Here is a 19821-nt window from a genome sequence, read left to right on the forward strand (position 1 = left end):
ACAAATGCTCATTAGCACAGAAGAAGGCTTGTTATTTCTTTTACACTGCAACTTTTATAAGAAAACTGAGACATTTGTTGCATTCTTGCAACAATTTCTTGCACTGCGATGGAAGAAAATCGTCCTCATTGTAGACACGTTAAACAATCAAAAGGAAGAGGGTACCATTGGTATAAAAGGAGAGATTACAGAACTTTGGCCGTGAGTCCAAGGTGTCCCAGAAGTTTGGATCCAAAGTTCAGAAATAGCAGCTGACAAGAGGATAAACAAGCCAAAAGTCAGTGCAGTCTACAGTATGAAGAGATTTGTTGATCCTATTCCTCGAGACCTTGAATACATCGATTCACATACTTGATGTTATTTCTTGAAGAAATTTTCATTTGAACTAATCTGAAGCACACTAATAGAATTCACAGGTTGTCACTGCCCTTTGACAGTCTAAACAGCAAGTTTACGGAACAGTTCGGTTTCAAAAGGGTTTTGTAATTTGTCTCCAGCCTCTGGTAATGAGTTGATCGATCTTAGTTGTTAGTGTTATAAAGACTTCAAAAGGTTGTGCTTTTGTTTCAGTAATATGGCTTATTTTTTTGTAATCCGTAGCAAATATACTGTACATGATCACCAGACATTTTGTGAAGTTAGAAACCAAATTACACAATACTGTTCAATGTGATACCATTCTATGGGTTGATCGGTTATCGTGCACAGTCTTCTAAAATCAGTTCTGTGTGATACAAAGCAAACTCAGCAAAGGGAGAAAAGAAATTATGATTGTTTCACTCCTGTTACTGCTGTACATTTAAGATGAAAATTTGGGAGTCTTGAGTATCTGTCAGTTTATGTTGCTCATCTGGTATTGGAAGTATATTTAGGACTTTGTGACCACAAACCAACAGCCTTTTTGTGCTGCAGAAAGTTTATGTTGTAAAGCACTGAGCTGCACAAATCTGTAGGAATACATGAAGCTTTCTTCAGACCCCTATTGTTCAACCAGCTGTTCCTGACAACATGCTATGCTTAGCCATCTGGATAATAAAAGTAATTGCTCAAAGCTTAAAATAGCAAATATCATTCTGTATTATTTCATATAAACGTAGGCGTGTTCTTCATTCAGTTCAGAAGACTAGTGTTGTTGTGAAACATGAATGCGATGGGAACTCCCCATACCATCATGAAAAATACCTTTCTTAAATAATTAAGATTCAAGGTTCCCGTGAGATCATGGAACTGACAAAAATTGATGGGAATACATAAAAGCAGTATTGGAAAGATTGAGGACGAAAAGTTGACAAACCCACTGCATTTGGTAATCTTCACTCTAGAGTATTGCAAGAGGTGCAGGGCAGTAAATGCGTGAGTAATATTCTTTCAAAATTCTATTCATTTCACAGTAAGGCTTGCAGTTTGGAAGCTTAGAAAAGTCATCCCATTGTTTAAGAAAGGCAGAGAGACGAAACAGGTTAGCTTGATACCAGTAAACAGGAAAAAAAAACGAGAATCTATTATAGAGGATGTGATTACTGGATATTTAGAAAATGATTTTCTGATTGGACAGGGTCAAAGTGGACATTCAAATATGGTTTCTCCTTTATAATAAACAAGATACTATATTTGAACATATTTTTAGAACCAGTGAAGGTGGTGTGCTTGAGTTTTCAGATCAAACAAAACTAGGTGGGAATGAATGTTTTGAGGAGGATACGGGAGGCTTCAAGGGGATTTAGAAGACTGAGTGTGTGTGCAAGAGCACCCAATTTGGAATATCAAATTGAAAAATGTTATGTAACCCACTTTTATAGAAGGAACAGCGATTCAGGCTATTTCTTGATAAGAAATAGATAAGAAATGAGTTTGGAAAGTCCTCATGTCCAAAGGAACATGGTTGTCTTTGTTCATAAGTTCCTGAAAGTTAGCATGCATTGCATTGTGGTATGCATTACTATCACTGTGCATCAGTTGATGGTGAGAGTAAAGGTTTAAGTTCATACACTTTGCACTGTACTACTATACCTGAGTATATGTGACAATAAAACCCAATTCTAGACCTAATTCTAATTCTTAATTTGTGATGTTACCATCACCCTAAAAAGGTTATTTTTGTCCTGAGTTTCTTTGAAGAGAGGTTGTAAAGACAGAGGTGCCGAAGTGGCTACTGGAGATGGCCAAAAGTCAACAGTTCAGGAGGCCTTTAGGTTTTTATTTACAGTAGTTGTAACAGCGAAAGGGGACAAACCAGTTGTCATGAATCAGGCTTTCTGATGGGTCCCAGAAGGGTTAGAAGCTTCAGTGAAGGATTCATAGCTGCTCCTTTCTCTGAAGCCTCTCTTGTTGATGTTTCATGGAGAACTGCATGTAAGAATTTGTCTGAATTTTTGGTTAGGGGTGAATTTATGGGATGTTACGACGTTGGAACAGTTAATTCATAATCGGTAGTGTATCTATTATTCTGTTAAGTTTTCCAATAGTTGAGTTCTAAATTCCTCTTTCCTTTGTTTGTCTTTTAACTATTGTGTTTTGCTTAATGGCAAGTAGCTTGACCAGTCGCATTTCATCTGGAACATGTACTTCACATCTACCTGTAAAATAAAAAAAAGCGAGGGTCTAGGCTACCTCCTTAAAGTATTTTGAGGGGGCCTGGTCTGGTCCATAACAGATTGAAACAGCATCAAGCTGGCAGCTTTGTGTTGAATGATTTTGAGCAGCTTTGGATCAACACAGCGGCAAACAAGTAGAGAGTATTCCATTACGATCCTGGCTTGTGCCTTGCAGATCCCAGGAAGACTCAGAAAACCAGAGGTGTGTGTCTTAACCTAGAACTATCACCTGCAGGCCACCTGTTGTTGCTACAATATTTATTGGCTGGCCTAGTTCAGTTTCTAGTAATTTGGGGATTTGACGGTTGTCATGTTATTGCTGTTAAGGAAAGTTTGTTAGACTCCTGCTTGGGTGGCACACATGTTCACTGTGGCAGGTTATCAGACCAAGCCGGAATGTTGGCGCATGTGATTCAGGCTCATGAGTTCAAAGGTACACATTGTGCAATCATGAGTAAATATCCCCCCCTGACATTATGATGTAGAGAAGGCCATTGATGAAGCATCTGAAGATGCAGAGGAAGCTTAATTATCCAGCATTTGATTATCTAAATTTCGGATTATCTGGACAAGATCACTTGGCTAAACTGTGTTATTGGGCATTTGATTATCTGAAAAAAATACTTCCCGTCAGTGTCGTTCAGATAATCGAGTTTCCTCTTTACTTGGGTAGGGCATCACTCTGTGCAGGACTGAATGTCATGAGATGACTGGCATCCAGTAAGCACTATCACCTTCCTTTGTACTTGGTATGACTCCAGCTATAGAATGTTTTCTGCTCATTAGTCATTGAGTTCCATTTTGCTAGAGTCTTTACAATGCCACACTGGTCAAACATGCCTTGATGTCAAGAACTGCCATTTTTATTTTGCTTCTTGAATTAATCTCTTTAATGCATCTTTGGACCAAGGTTGCAGTGGCGAGAGGAACCAATTATTTCTTCTCACACCCAAATGGAGTGTGAATGTAGCCTTATTGGCTTTGTGGATGAAAATTTCTAATACTTTGGGTTTATTTGGCTTTTTACTACCATCCACAAGACAAACTTGGGCAATTTTTCACACGGTTGTATAGATGCCAGTGTTATCGCTCTACTTGGAATACTTGACTAAGGATGCTGGAAGATGAACATATGGTGTTGGTGCTGGAATGTTGTCAGAGCCTTTGCAGCATGTATCATCATCTGTTATTTCTTGTAATATTCTGGGAGGTCTGCATAAAGGGAGGTGCCAGGCTTTAGTTCTGGGGCAGACTAAAGGGTCAGTTGGGTGTTGTGAGGTATCTGTGATGGGCCCAGAGGTCTGTAAGAGAGATCCTGTCCTAAACCCTACTATCCACAGAAATAAAATCAGTATGTTTAATTTGTTACATGGTCCTTACTGCTGTTTCTTGGAGACTCATTATGTCCATGGTCATTAATTCTGGATGAGTCAGAGATAAGTAATGGCACAGCTCTCACTGTATCCAGTGTGCCTGCAAGAGAGCATAAAATCCAGCTCATTAGGTTCAGACTATTTTGACTCGGTAATTGTGTGTCATGGTGCCTTTGAATTACTTTGCCCTTGTTGACTTGAGTCTTTGGACTGCATCTGACATGTGATCATTCCAGTGATGACAACCTGTCTGGTTTGCATTGGATGTCCAACCTGCCATGGTCACACATCATGTCAAGTCTTGGTGGTTTAAAGTTTGATGTAGGAAGAGCTGTTTGATTTTCATTTAGATTCGATTTCTGCATAGACAATTTATGGGCGCCACTGTGGCTCAGTGGTTAGCACTGCTGCCTCACAGCGCCAGGGACCTGGGATCAGTTCCAGCCTTGGATGACTGTCTGTTTGGAATTTGCACATGTTCCTCCTGTCTGTGTGGGTTTTCTGAGGTGTACTAGTGTCACAAAGCTGGTCCTTTTTTTCTAAAAGCAGTTCCTTTTCTCAAGGATACTGTGTCCTTGGTTTTTTTCATAGGGGTAATAAACTGTTCCTGGTTCCAATTAGACTGGTTTGGCACAGAGATTGAAGGGTATTGAGGAGCCTTTTTGTCTATATGTAAACGAATGAGACTTCAGACCAGATTGGTCAAGTTTTAGAGGTGACCTGTATAATAAAAGAGGAGGGGTCAACTCTCTCTAGCCAAGCAATTCAGTCCAGAACTAGTTAGGAGTTCAGCTGTGTAGAAACAGGCTCTCTCTTTCTGCCCTTATTTGCTTCAACCTTTAAGCATCTGTTTCTTTTTTCTCACTGTGCTTTAAGGGAGTTTGCTCAGTGGGACTGTTGTGTATAGACGGAACAACATAATTATGTCTTGTTTGGATAGACTCAGTTCTGTAGGGATTCTTTATTCTGTTGTTGGTGTTTTATTGTGTAATTTTGTGAATAAGCTTTTCTGTTTTAATACCTGGGAGTCAACCTCACTAATTTACTCTGGATAATTTTCACTGTACTCTAACCAAAACAAATTACAGAGGTATGGTCTGGGCTGCTTCCTTAAGAATGTTTTGGGTGGTTGGGCTGAGTCCATAACAGATTGGGGGCTCTTTGCAGGATTTTAAACAGTGCGTAGTAGTGCGCTAGTGTCTTTATTTTGGGTGTTGGTTTGGTTGGGTAGACAAAGCCTGAGATCGTAATAGATCTTCCAATCGTCAAAGATTTTCTGGAAGTGGATGCAGTGACTTTGGAAGTTTTGCAAAAGGTAAATAAGACCAAGATGCGGGAATTAGCAGACTAGCTGGAACTGGAACTGTCTGCCTCTGTGAGGAAAGGAGAGATAATTACAGCAGAAGCCCAGCATTTAAACTTGCTGGAAAAACCATTAGAATGTATAGAGATGGCAAGAATTCAATTGCAAGTGACGCAGCTTGAGTTAGAGGCCAGGGATAAGGAAAGGGCAGCAGAAATGAAACAGTTTGAGCTATGATTAAAAGCAGAAGAGAGGGAAGAAGAGAAAGAAAAAGGGAGAGCTTTTGAACTTCAAAAACTGATGCTTAAGAAGGAAAGTCAGCTTAGAAGGGCTGGAGAGGAAGAGAGTGAGGATGACCAAGCCCCTGGAAGTCAGAAGCCTAGTGAGAAACTGTTTAAGTATGTTCAAGCATTGCACGAAGTCGATGAAAAGGATGTGGAAACTTTTGCTCATCTCGTTTGAAAAGGTGGCTAAACAAATGCAGTAGCCAGTGGCAATGTGTGTTTTGTTGATCCGACTGAAATATTCACATCCCTATCAGAGGAGGTATGTGAAGAATATGAGAGGTGAAAAAAGCCATTTTAGTGCCTATGAGCTTGTGCCAGAAGCCGATAGACACCGTTTCAGGAATTTAAGGCTGGACCCAGGTCAAACCTACATTGAGTTTGAAAGGCTCAAACAGAATAATTTTGATAGATAAGAGAGTTAAAAATTGAGCAAACCTTAGAGATGGCCTTAGAGAGGTAAGTATTTTGGAGGAATTCAGCCATTCCCTGCCTGAAGTAGTGCAAACTCATGTGGAAGAGCAGAGAGTTAAAATGGCAAGGTTAGCAGCTGAAGTGGCTGATGATTATGAGCTGGTCCAAAAAACACAGTTTGGCTTCCAGAATCAATTTTAGTCCATGAGGGATAGAAATTTGGGCAAAGAGAAATCCTCACGTAGAAAGAGAAAGGTAGATCTCAGTGAAGACCATCAGGAGAACTTAGCACAGGGTAAAAAAAGAAACCCTTTAGAGGAACAAAGAAGTTAAAAAGCTCCAGTGTTTTCATTGTCATAAAGTGGGCCACATGAAATCATAGTGTTGGTGGGTGAGGAGAAAGCCAGATAAGCCTGGAAGTTTTGTTGGGCTAGTAACAAAAAGCACAAGGAGTTAGACAACTGCCTCAGAGCGTACAAGATGATCAGAGATTGATTAAGGAGGAAGTGCCAAATCTGTTTAAAAAATATACCTGCAAGGGTAAAGTTTATTCATCTAGACCAGGAGTAGCAGGTAAACAGGTGACAATATTAAAGGACACAGGATCCTCTCAGTCTCTGATGCTGAAGGATGAGGAGATATGTACTCCTGAGGAACTATTGCCAGAAAAGGTACTCCTTACAGGAATTCGTGATGAGACAAAAAACGCTCAGTTATGTGAAGTGAGACAATAAGTCCAGAGAAGAGTGGAGAATTTGTGGTAGGAGTACTGGACAAACTCTCAGCTCCAGGAAGACAGTTTGGCCTTGCAAATGATATCGCTGATTCACGGGTAGGCGTGCTGCCTACTCTAGTTGAAAAGCCAGTGGAGGTGCAGGCAACTGAAGAAATGAAGGATGTTTTTGCAGGAATTTTCCCAAATTGTATAATCACAAGATTAGAGGAACAAGTTGAAGCAAGAGAGATCAAAAGGCACAGATAAGGAAGCTGACATAGCATTATCTGAGACTTGTTCAGATCAGGTAAGGGGCAGAGCAGGAACAACTAGATAAATATGCAAGTATCTTTAGGTCTGTTAAGCTTATCAAATTGCAGCAGAAAGATGAGAACTTAACACAGATATCAAAGGGCTTTTACAGAGGAGAGTGAGTGCATTCCTATGTGTTAGTACTTAACAAATGAGTCTTCATAGGGAAATTGAGACCATCACACATTCAACCAGATGAGAAATGGGCAGCGATTCATCAAATTGTTTTGCCAGTAGGGTATAGAAAAGAGGTGCTGCAAATGGCGCATGAGCTACCACTTGGAGGTCATTTAGGGGTAAGGAAAACAGGCTAAAATACAAAGACATTTTTACTGGTCTGGATTACACAAGGATGTAGTTGAATTTTGCCAAACGTGTCACACAATTCAGCTGATCGAAAAACTACAGGCAATAGTAAAACCTGCACGTTTAATATCTATTCCAGCAGTTGAGGAACCTTTCACAAGAGTCTTGATTGTTTGTGTAGGTCTCCAACTCGAACAAAAAGTTGGAATAAGTATTTATTAACAATCATGGATGTGTTGACTAGATTTCTAGAGGCAATTCCATGACACAACATCACAACTAAATGGGTCGTCGAAGGATTAGTTACATTTTTAACTAGATATGGACTACCAATAGAGATCCAGTCAAATCAAGGATCAAACTTTGCATCCAACCTATTCAAGGAGGTTATAGGTAACTTGGAAGTAAAGAATTCAAATCGACTGCGTACCATCCGGAATTGTAGGGAGTGCATCAAACACTAAAGACCATGTTGAGGACTTAGGGTCAGGATTATCCAGATGATTGGGATAGGGGAGTTCGATTTGTACTTTTTGCGATCAGAGATGCACCAAATGAATCAACCAAATTCACTCTATTTGAATTAATTTTTGGGCATGAAGTAAGAGAGCCGTTAAAATTGATTTTAAGGATAAATTATTAAGTCAGAATTCAGAGACCACCCATTTGGACAACGTCCAATTTTAGAAAATAACTACATAGAGCTGGAGAGTTGGTGAGGCTGCATTTGAAAGCATCACAGTATACAATGAAACAGGAAGTGGTTAAGAAATCACAAATTCGCAATTTTGCAATTGGGGATAAGGTATTAGTATTACTTCCAGTAACAAGTGAGCCTTTAAAAGCAAGGTTCAGAAGCCCTTATCAAATCGAGAGGAAATAGAGTGAGGTGAACTACTTGATACGGACTCCAGGCAGAAAGAAATCTGAGTGTGTCATGTGAATATGCTCAAAAGATATTTTAATAGGGAAGTAAAGCAAGACTGGAAGGTGCCAATGATTACAGCACAGAAGGAAGAACCAAATTTGGAGGATTCTGAATTGGGCATTGTCTAATTTGATTTGAGAAATGAGGAAGTTGTCAAAAATTGGGTTAAATTATTGAGTTGACTTTCACAAGAAAATTGAAATGACCTGAAAGAGTTACTACTATCACATGGGGATTAAGCAACATCCTTATAGGCATAACTCTCTAAAGTTGGCACAGGTTCAGAAGGAGATAGAGCTCATGCTCCAAGAAGGCACATTCCAAGTGAGTTACAATGACTGGAGCTCACCCATAGTCATGGTGCCAAAGTAGGATGGTACCCAACGGTTGTGTTGACTATCGCAAAGTCAACGCCGTGACAAAGACTGCATATCCAATTCCACGGTTGGAGGACTGTGTCAAAAAAAGTGGGACAAATCCACTGATGAACTATGCAGGCAAAGCCAATCTCTCAGCCAGGTTTTGATCATGTTATTTTGTGCGATGTTGCCGATAAAACATACCAATATCAGGACGTGACAGTTGCTGCATTTCTGAGTTTTTACTTAGGTTTAGTCACTTATTTTCAAGCAAGGGCATCCCTCCTCTGCATTTATTTTTGAAGCCTCAAGCTAATACTGTACTGGTACTATCGTGTAATAGTAGTCATTGACGTTATGCAGTGAATAACCAGTTTTTGCATATAAATATTTTGTAAAGAGAGAATTTACAAATCAGTATTACAGGGGGTATGATCACAATGAATTCTGAACGAGTTACACTTAAAAAGCAGCAACCAAAAGAGAATATACGTTTGGCTGTCATGCAGGCATACTTTTTGGTGTGTCGCTATCATTTTCCGTGATCAGCTGGATGATTTTTAAAAAGAAGTGCAATCCATGCAGGGAGGGACCCAACAGGGAGCCCACAGTGATGACAGCAAATAGCAATGACCCACTTCCTCCACTCCTGAGAGACAACTACAAGAGGACCTGGAAGTAGAAAATTTCAAAGTAGAGATTTTTTCCATTTTTCCATGTTGTACCTGGTAACTTTTTTCTGCTAAAGAAGGCCTTGTGAAACTAAACCACTTTTAATTTGATCCTGAAGGGAAACGATGCTTAATTTAAATTAAGGTTTTGAGGAATACAGCTGCACCTCTAAGGAAGGGCTTCCTGTGCATTTGATTGTTTTCTGTGTGCTGAATCTTTATCGTATTTTGTGGTAGACATACGTAAAATTTGGACATCAAGCATGAGGTAGATGGAAGTGAATACATTTAATCAAAATGATGGGTAATCACTTCACATTATAAAAATGGAAGTTGCTGCCAGCTTGCATAGATCCACATGAACAGGCCAACACTCAGCTTTTCAGAACCTTAATGCATCATTTTTGTCACATCATGTGAACATTAAAATGAATACATGGCAATATTCAGATTTTGTGCAGTTCGACTTTAGAAAAAGATGGTCTTGTGATTTTGCTGTGAGATTGGCATTGTCAGCATGGTTCATCATAGCACTGTCGATAATATGGCTTACCTTTTTTTCGCTGGAAGGTACAGATTCATTAACTCAGATCCTCTTGTAGCAAGCTCCAATATCTTATGAATGGTGGGAAATTAATCAGTGCAGTTTTTGATCATTATTGTGAATTGACGCTTTCTATACTTGTTCACTGATTAGTCACTGGGCATTACAAGAGAAAACTCTCAATCAGCCAAGTATTTAAGCTGGGGATTTTGTGCAGCATGTCTTATCCACGTATTATTGAAGTACAGTAAAGCTTCCAGCTTGTATTAAATAGATGTGTCTTTCAATAATGTACACAGTAAGATAAAATGCTGAGGGTAGTTATATACGTTTTTTTCCTGTGCCAAGATGAAATGGAATATCTGTCTTTATACATGGTAGTTTGAGTACTTTATCTGCGTTCACCAGTCCAAAAGCAGTTCTATACAGTCTTCGCATATCAAGAGAAACTAACATTGCAATTTGACATTCCCTGCAGTTGCAAAGGGTATTTCTTACTCAGGCAGGATGGTATTTACGTACATTGCGGCAGTGGAAGGGTCTGATAACTGAATGGACCCTCATTACACTTTCCCAAAAAGTCTTTAAACATTGGTCTTTCCCCAAGCTTTAGAGCATCTCTCAGCACATCGTCCTGGACCTTAGAATGTGCCAGTCTGCAACGCTTAGTTGAAGTCAACTCATTACGCTGGAAGACCAACAAGCAGACCAGAGAGTGTTTTTAATTGAGTTGATGGTCTTCCCAGCAATGTTTGTCTCTATGTGTGTGTTCCAGGGAACAGGCCGTAGGGCACAGAGTCGTGTGTCACTGAGTGCTCGGGATGAACTTTGACAAAAACCAATGTAGCTGTCTTCAGACCTTCATTGCAAAGGCACATTGCACAGAGATGGACATACAGAAACCATAGCCATTCATAACCTCGACTGAGTAACTATTCTCGATGTTACGCCAGACAGTAAATGGCGACCAACTATTTAGTTATGGAGAGTATCACATTTAAAGCTGATCATTTCCTTATGGAAAGACCATAATTGAGTGAAATTTATTGGGAACTTGAACCAATTCACAAACCTTCCACCTGCAACAGATTCAAGTCCAGGCTCAGGCCCAGGACAGCTGAATCTTAACACATCCAACGCTGTAAGCATCTACATACTTACATATTGGAACTTGCATCTGGAATTTTAAATATTCTATTGCTTTGACATCTGTAGAATCAAACTTCTGTCCACAAAGGGCATTGAGGATGCAATGCACCAATCAGAAAAGTACTCTTCATCTGATAGATCATGGTGATGAGCACCTAATGAAAATAGATCACCATGAATTCTAATATTTTCCATTCTACGACACACAGGCCTTGATCTTGCCTGTGTATACTGACGACCTCCCTTGTCTTCATAATGATGACTATATTTCCAAGCACTAAATTGCTCTTTGGCACTTTTCAATGAGATGATAATGCTCTATATAACTAAAATATAGCTGGCTCCTTTACGAATCTTGGGTAAATGCTGACTATTAAACTATGAATGCAGTATAACTAAAAGAGCTGGGTGTACTGACGTGCACCATGGGATAAATTTCTTTCATCCCATACAAGTTTCATATCAGAGACATCTGCGCAAAATCATGTAGTCAAAGTAATCCTCTGAAAGTGAAAATATAGGCATGAGCAAACAGACAAGGCATCGAGAGCTTGTATGAGCTATAGTTATGAAGAAAGCTATTGTTTGTGAACAGATTTAAAAATAGTATTTCATTGTTTTTTAAGAGATTTAAAATGTTAAGATGTGAAATATACTAGGCATGAACTCATTTTAAACTGACATTGCATTTGAATAGCGAGAGTAAGTAAAATGGAGGCAGATTCATTATTAATTTGGACAACTTGAATGTAATATACAAAAAGAACCTTTTACCATGCTTGTTCTTTGTAATTCACCTGACTAATTGATTTAGCACAAAAGCATCTGAAATGAAACTCATGGGGTGAAATAAACTTATCATTTTAACTGCACACAACCATTCTTAAACTATATTTAACCATTTCCTTCATTCTTTCCTTATTTACTTGATGGTTATCAGATTAATTTCATTTGTTTAAAAGCAAAGGGTTAAACCTGTTTCTTTTCTCTCTTCACAGAAAGAATTATGCAACATGATCCTAGACTGTTGTGCGCAACAGAGAACATATGAAAAATTTTTTGGTCTTTTGGCTGGGGTGAGGCATTCATTGCAGTCTTCTTTATTGTCATTTGTAGTTTGAGCTGATTAGCAGTATTCATATTCACCTTCAATTATTAGCCAAATAACTGGCCAAAGTATTAAAAGTATGTATTCTGGAATTCTAACTGCAATTTTTGTCTAAAAATGTGCTGTCTTTCATCTTTTAATACTTAAGCATTGATGATTTTAAACATCTGTCCTTGAATATGATTTTGATATTGGTTTTGGTTAATGTCACTTTGAACACTCTACGTTTCTCTTTACATTTCATTATCTTTGCAGCGTTTTTGCATGTTGAAGAAGGACTATATGGAGGCGTTTGAAGGAATCTTCAAGGAGCAATATGAAACAATACATCGCTTAGAAACAAATAAACTGCGCAATGTAGCAAAGATGTTTGCGCATCTCCTGTATACAGATTCAATGCCATGGAGTGTAAGTCAGAGTAAGCCATTAGAGACATTGCACCTAGTTCTTTTCCTGTAAGAACTTGATGTTTTTAATGCTTATCCAGAATTATCAACAATAACCCAATGAATCTTTCAGGTTAAATCAGGCAGAAAAGCCTTTACCATTTCTAGTTGTTGGAGGGAATCCTGAGGGACAGGATGTACATGTATTTGGAAAGGCAAGGGCTGATTTGGGAAAGTCAGCATGGGTTTGTGCATGGGAAATCATGTCTCACGAACCTGATAGAGTTTTTGAACAAGTAACAAAGGATTGATGAGGGCAGAGCAGTAGATGTGATCTATATGGACTTCAGTAAGGCGTTCGACAAGTTTCCCCATGGGGAACTGGTTAGGAAGGTTAGATCTCATGGAACAGGGAAAACTAACCATTTGGATACAGAACTGGCTTGAAGGTAGAATGCAGAGGGTGGTGGTGGATGGTTGTTTTTCAGACTGGCGGCCTCTGACCAGAGGAGTGCCATAAGGATCGGTGCTGAGTCGACTGTTTTTCAATTATATAAATGATTGTGATGTGAGCATAGGCTATATACTTAGTAAGTTTGCAGATGACACCAAAATTGGAGGTGTAGTGGACAGCGAAGAACGTTACTTCAGATTACAATGGAATCTTGATCATATGGGCCAATGGGCTGAGGACTGGCAGATGGAGTTCAATTTAGATAAATGCGAGGTGCTGTGTTTGGCAAAGCAAATTTGAGCAGGACTTATACACTTAATGGTAAGGTCCTCAGGAGTGTTGCTGAATAAAGAGACCTTGGAATGCAGGTTCATAGTTCCTTGAAAGTAGCATCACAGATAGATAGCACAGTGAAGGAGGCATTTGGTATGCTTTCCTTTGTTGGTCAAAGCATTGAGTACAGGACATTGATGAGGCCACTTTTGGAATATTGCGTGCAATTCTGGTCTCCCTCCTATTGGCAGGATGTTGTGAAACTTCAAAAGAGTTCAGAAGAGATCTACAAGGATGTTGCCAGGGTTGGAGGAATTGAGCTAGAGGGAGAGGTTGAATAGGTTTGGGGCTGTTTTCCCTAGAGCGTCGGAGGCTGAGGAGTGACCTCCTTATTAGAGGTTTATAAAATCATGAGGGGCATGGATAGGATAAATCGTGAAAGTGGAGTGGTGGGGGAGTCCAGAATGAGAGAGTATGGTTTAGAGTGAGAGGGGAAAGATATAGAAGAGACCTATGGGCAACTTTATCACACAGTGGGTGGTGCATAAATGGAATGAACTGCTGCCAGAGAAAGTGGTGGAAGCTGGTACAATTACAACATTTAAATGACATCTGGATGGGTGTATGAATAGGTAGGCTTTAGAGGGATATAGACCAGGTGCTGGCAAGTAGGACTAGATTACGTTGGGATATCTGTTTGGCATGGATGAGTTGGACCACATCTGTTTCAAAATTTGATCTTTCTCTGAAATTATCGTGGGGGAAATGCATAATTGGGATGATACATGATGGTATGGTTACTCAGTTATTACTATTTAAATAAAGCTGGTTGGACCAGTTTAGTGATGTAACTTTTACATAATTCACAACTGAGGAATGCATGTTTCAGCTGCATTCAGTTCCTCACAAAAGAATTGTATAGTATCCTGCATAAATATAACATCATTCGTAAATGTGACATTTTCTAAATCTTTACTTATGTTGATACTTGCATCAAATCCTGTTGACAATAGACATTGGGTGCAGGAGTAGGCCATTCTGCCCTTCGAGCCTGCACCACCATTCAAAATGATCATGGCTGATCATCCTTAATCAGTATCCTGTTCCTGCCTTATCTCCATAACCCTTGATTCCACAATCCTTGAGAACTCTATCCAACTCTTTCGTAAATGAATCCAAGACTGGGCCTCCACTGCCCTCTGGGGCAGAGCATTCCACACAGCCACCACTCTCGGTCAAGATGTTTCTCCTCATCTCTGTCCTAAATGGTCTACACCGTATTTTTAAGCTATGTCCTCTGGTTCGGCACTCACCCATCAGCGGAAACATGTTTCCTGCCTCCGGAGTTTCCAATCCTTTAATAATCTTATATGTTTCAATCAGATCCCCTCTCAGTCTTCTAAACTCAAGGGTATACAAGCCCAGTCGCTCCAGTCTTTCAGTGTAAGGTAATCCCGCCATTCCAGGAATTGACCTCGTGAACCTACGCTGCACTCCCTCAATAGCCAGAATGCCTTTCTTCAAATTTGGAGACCAGAACTGCACACAGTACTCCAGGTGTGGTCTCACCAGGGCCCTGTACAGCAGCAGAAGCACCTCTTTGCTTCTATACTCAATCCCTCTTGTTATGAAGGCCAGCATGCTATTAGCCTTCTTCACTACCTGCTGTACCTGCATGTTTACCTTCATTGACTGGTGTACAAGAACACCCAGATCTCTCTGTACTGTCCCTTTACATAAATTGATTCCATTGAGGTAGTAATCTGCCTTCCAGATCTTACCACCAAAGTGGATAACCAGACATTTATCCACATTAAACTGCATCTGCCATGCATCTGACCACTCACCTAACCTGTCCAGGTCACCCTGTAATCTCCTAACATTCTCATCACATTTCACCCTGCCATCCAGCTTAGAATCATCAGCAAATTTGCTAATGTTATTGCTGATACCATCTTCTATATCATTCACATATATTGTAAAAAGCTGCGGTCCCAGCACGGATCCCTGCGGTACCCCACTGGTCACTGCCTGCCATTCCGAAATTGAGCCATTTATCACTACTCTTTGTTTCCTATCAGCCAACCAACTTTCAATCCAAGTTAGTACTTTGCCCCCAATACCATGCGCCCTAATTTTGCTCATTAACCTCCTATGTGGGACTTTATCAAAAGTTTTCTGAAAGTCCAGGTACACTACATCTACTGGATCTCCCTCGTCCATCTTCAGAGTTATATCCTCAAAACATTCCAGAAGATTCGTCAAGCATGATTTCCCCTTCATAAATCCATGCTGACTTTGACCTATCCTGTTACTACTATCCAGATGTGTTGTAATTTCATCCTTTATAATAGACTCATAAAATATAGAACAATACAGCACAGAACAGGCCCTTCGGCCCACGATGTTGTGCCGAACATTTGTCCTTGCTTAAGCATCCATTCATGTACCTATCCAATTGCCGCTTGAAGGTCACCAAAGATTCTGACTCTACCACTCCCACAGGCAGCGCATTCCATGCCCCCACCACTCTCTGGGTAAAGAACCCACCCCTGAAATCTCCCCTATACCTTCCACCCCTCACCTTAAATTTATGTTCCCTTTTAACACTCTGTTGTACCCGGGGAGAAGTTTCTGACTGTCTACTCTATCTATTCCTCTGATCATCTTATAAACCTCTATCAAGTCACCCCTCATCCTTTGCCGTTCCACTGAGAAAAGGCCTAGCGCACTCAACCTATCCTCGTATGACCTATTCTCCATTCCAGGCAACATCCTGGTAAATCTTCTCTGCACCCTCTCCAAAGCTTCCACATCTTTCCTAAAGTGAGGCGACCAGAACTGCACACAGTACTCCAAATGTGGCCTAACCAAAGTCCTGTACAGTTGCAACATCACTTCACGACTCTTGAATTCAATCCCTCTGCTAATGAACGCTAATACACCATAGGCCTTCTTACAAGCTCTATCCACCTGAGTGGCAACTTTCAAAGATCTATGAACATAGACCCCAAGATCCCTCTGTTCCTCCACCTCACTAAGAACCCTATCGTTAACCCTGTATTCCGCATTCTTATTTGTCTTTCCAAAATGGACAACCTCACACTTGGCAGGGTTGAACTCCATCTGCCACTCCTCAGCCCAGCTCTGCATCATATCTAAGTCCCTTTGCAGCCGACAACAGCCCTCCTCACTATCCACAACTCCACCAATCTTCGTATCATCTGCAGATTTACTGACCCACCCTTCGACTCCCTCATCCAAGTCATTAATAAAAATTACAAACAGCAGAGGACCCAGAACTGATCCCTGCGGAACTCCACTTGTAACTGGGCTCCAGGCTGAATATTTACCATCTACCACCACTCTCTGACTTCGACCGGTTAGCCAGTTTTCTATCCAATTTCCCTCTATCCCATGCCTCCTGACTTTCCGCATAAGCCTACCATGAGGAACCTTATCAAATGCCTTACTAAAATCCATGTATACGACATCCACTGCTCTACCCTCATCCACATGCTTGGTCACCTCCTCAAAGAATTCAATAAGACTTGTAAGGCAAGACCTACCCTTCACAAATCCGTGCTGGCTGTCCCTAATCAAGCCGTGTCTTTCCAGATACTCATAAATCCTATCCCTCAGTACCCTTTCCATTACTTTGCCTACCACCGAAGTAAGACTAACTGGCCTGTAATTCCCAGGGTTATCCCTATTCCCTTTTTTGAACAGGGGCACAACATTCGCCACTCTCCAGTCCCCTGGCACCCCCGTTGACAGTGAAGACGAAAAGATCATTGCCAACGGTACTGCAATTTCCTATCTTGCTTCCCACATAATCCTAGGATATATCCCGTCAGGCCCGGGGGACTTGTCTATCCTCAAGTTGTTCAAAATGTCCAACACATCTTCCTTCCTAACCAGTATCTCCTCTAGCTTACCAGTCCGTTTCACACTCTCCTCTTCAACAATACGGTCCCTCTCGTTCGTAAATACTGAAGAAAAGTACTCATTCAAGACCTCTCCTATCTCTTCCGACTCAGCACACAGTCTCCCACTACTGTCCTTGATCGGACCTACCCTCGTTCTCGTCATTCTCATGTTTCTCACATACGCATAAAATGCCTTTGGGTTATCCTTGATCCTATCCGCCAAAGATTTTTCATGTCATCTCTTAGTTCTCCTAATCCCTTTCTTCAGGTCTCTTCTGGCTATCCTGTATCCCTCCACTGCTCTGTCTGAACCTTGTTTCCTCAACCTTATGTAAGCCTCCTCCTTCCTCTTTACAAGACATTCAACCTCCCTCGTCAACCAAGGTTTCCTCACACGACCATTTCTTTCCTGCCTGACAGGTACATACATATCAAGGACACGTCGTATCTGTTCCTTGAAAAAGTTCCACATTTCCACGACATCCTTCCCTGACAGCCTGTGCTCCCAACTTATGCTCCTCAGATCCTGTCTTACAGCATCGTAATTACCCTTCCCCCAATTGTAAAACCTACCCTGTTGCACGCACCTATCTCTCTCCATAACCAAGTTGAAAGTCACAGAATTGTGGTCACCATCACCAAAATGTTCACCCACTAACAAGCCCATCATTTGTCCCGGTTCATTACCGAGTACCAAATCCAAAATGGCCTCCCCTCTGGTCGGACAATCTACATACTGAGTTAGAAAAGCTTCCTGGACACACTGCGCAAACACCGCCCCATCCAATCTACTTGATCTAAAGAGCTTCCAATCAATATTTGGGAAGTTGAAATCGCCCATGACTACTACCCTGTGGCTTCTGCACCTTTCCAAAATCTGTTTCCCAATCTGTTTCTCCACATCTCTGCTGCTAATGGGGGGCCTATAGTAAACACCCAACAAGGTGACTGCACCTTTCCTATTTCTGACTTCAGCCCAAACTACCTCCAAAGGCAGATCCCCCTCGAACTGCCTTTCTGCAGCCGTTATACCATTTCTAATTAGCAACGCCACCCCCCCCTCCTTTTTTACCACCCTCCCTAATCTTACTGAAACATCTGTAACCAGAAACCTCCAACAACCCTCTTCTATCCACGTTTCCGTGATGGCCACAACATCGTAGTCCCAGGTACCGATCCATGCCTTAAGTTCACCCACCTTATTTCTGATACTCCTTGCGTTGAAGTATACGCACTTGAACCCATCTCTGTGTCCGCAAGTATTCCCTGTCTGTGCCACCTTCTTCACAGCCTCCCTACATTCTTGGACATCCTGACAAACAGCTAGCCTACTTGCTGGACTATCCCCCTGCCAAATTAGTTCAAACCCCCCCGAAGAGTGCTAGCAAACCTACCCCCCAGGATATTGGTGCCCTTCTCGTTCAGGTGCAACCCGTCCTGCTTGTACAGGTCCCACCTTCCACAGAATGCAGTCCAATTGTCCAAATACCTGAAGCACTCCCTCCTACACCATCCTTGCAGCCACGTGTTCAACTGCACACTCTCCCTATTCCTTGCCTCACTATCACATGGCACCGGCAACAACCCAGAAATGACGACTCTCTGTCCTAGCTTTTAGCTTGCAGCCTAACTCCCTGAGCTCTTGAATGACCTCCCCACCCCACTCCAGCATCTTTCCCACCACTGAGGTCAGACTAACTGGTCTATAATTTCCTGCTTTCTCTCTCCCACCTTTCTTAAAAAGTGGTACAACATTAGCCACCCTAGTTGATCCATCACTTCTGTTGTCTCTTCCAAGTAGCACATTGATTTTAAAATTCTTGTCCTTTTTTACTCCTTCCTTGGCCTCATCCCCTCCTTATCTTTAAGCTGCTCTGGGCCCACGAGCCTCCTGTCTGAGCTTTCCTAATTCTTGCCTCTTGGGCAACCTCAATTTTAATTGATCCATCATTGTTGACTGGACCGAAAGCTTCTTCAGCCCTCAGCCCTGGAATTCTTTGTCTAAATTTCTTTAACTTTAACACTCTTGCTTCCTCTAAGATGTTCCTTGAAAGCTTAACTTGTTATTGTCTGCCCTAATCACTTTAATTGGCACAACATCAAATTTTGCTTTGTGATGTAATGTTACATTAAAGGAGCTGTACGAACATTTTATGAATCAGCAAGTTTTAGTAGTGCCAATGTTAAAACATGTCAATTGAGCTTACAACAACAAAATTTTCTACCAGCTAATATTTTGCTTATGCCTTAACTATCTATTTGCACTGACGTCTGAGAGGTAAGTTCAAGGATTAGTCAGTTTCATTCAGTCAGGTGCAGGGGAAGAGCTGCATGGAGCTAGCGAGCTGTAGTTAGCTGGCGCAGGGAGGTCTTCTTCATAGCTGCTATGCTGAATGTTTTAATTGGTCCAAAATTGTAGCAATACTTTCCTAAAGGAATTGCATGTTATTGAATCTCAGTGAGTTTTGAGAAGATTTGTAGCTCAGATTGAGGTTCTGGATGTAGGTTTGCTCGCTGAGGTGGAAGGTTCGTTTTCAGACATTTTGTCATCGTACTAGGTAATATCATCAGTGAGCCTCTGGGTGGCATGGTCTGCTTTCTATTCATGTGTTTAGGTTTCTTTGAGTTGGTGATGTCATTTCCTGTTCTTCTTCCTCTGGGTGGTAAATGAGATTCAAGTCAATGTTTTTGTTGATGGAGTTCCAGTTGGAATGCCATG

At 41.1% G+C, this 19821-nt stretch overlaps 1 protein-coding gene across 1 annotated transcript in view; it reads left to right on the forward strand.

Annotated features, from left to right (window-relative positions):
• Positions 1-19821, forward strand: part of cwc22 (CWC22 spliceosome associated protein) — a 112811-nt gene that overhangs the window by 85136 nt on the left and 7854 nt on the right. Inside the window, exons 16-17 of the mRNA XM_043693495.2 lie at positions 11951-12028; positions 12316-12468. Coding sequence (XP_043549430.1) covers positions 11951-12028; positions 12316-12468 — 231 coding nt within the window. The remainder of the gene's footprint in view (positions 1-11950; positions 12029-12315; positions 12469-19821) is intronic.

Source organism: Chiloscyllium plagiosum, unplaced genomic scaffold (genome assembly GCF_037043375.1).
Source record: "Chiloscyllium plagiosum isolate Xiang-an unplaced genomic scaffold, Cpla_swu_hap1 HiC_scaffold_7, whole genome shotgun sequence".
Lineage (NCBI taxonomy): Eukaryota > Metazoa > Chordata > Chondrichthyes > Orectolobiformes > Hemiscylliidae > Chiloscyllium > Chiloscyllium plagiosum.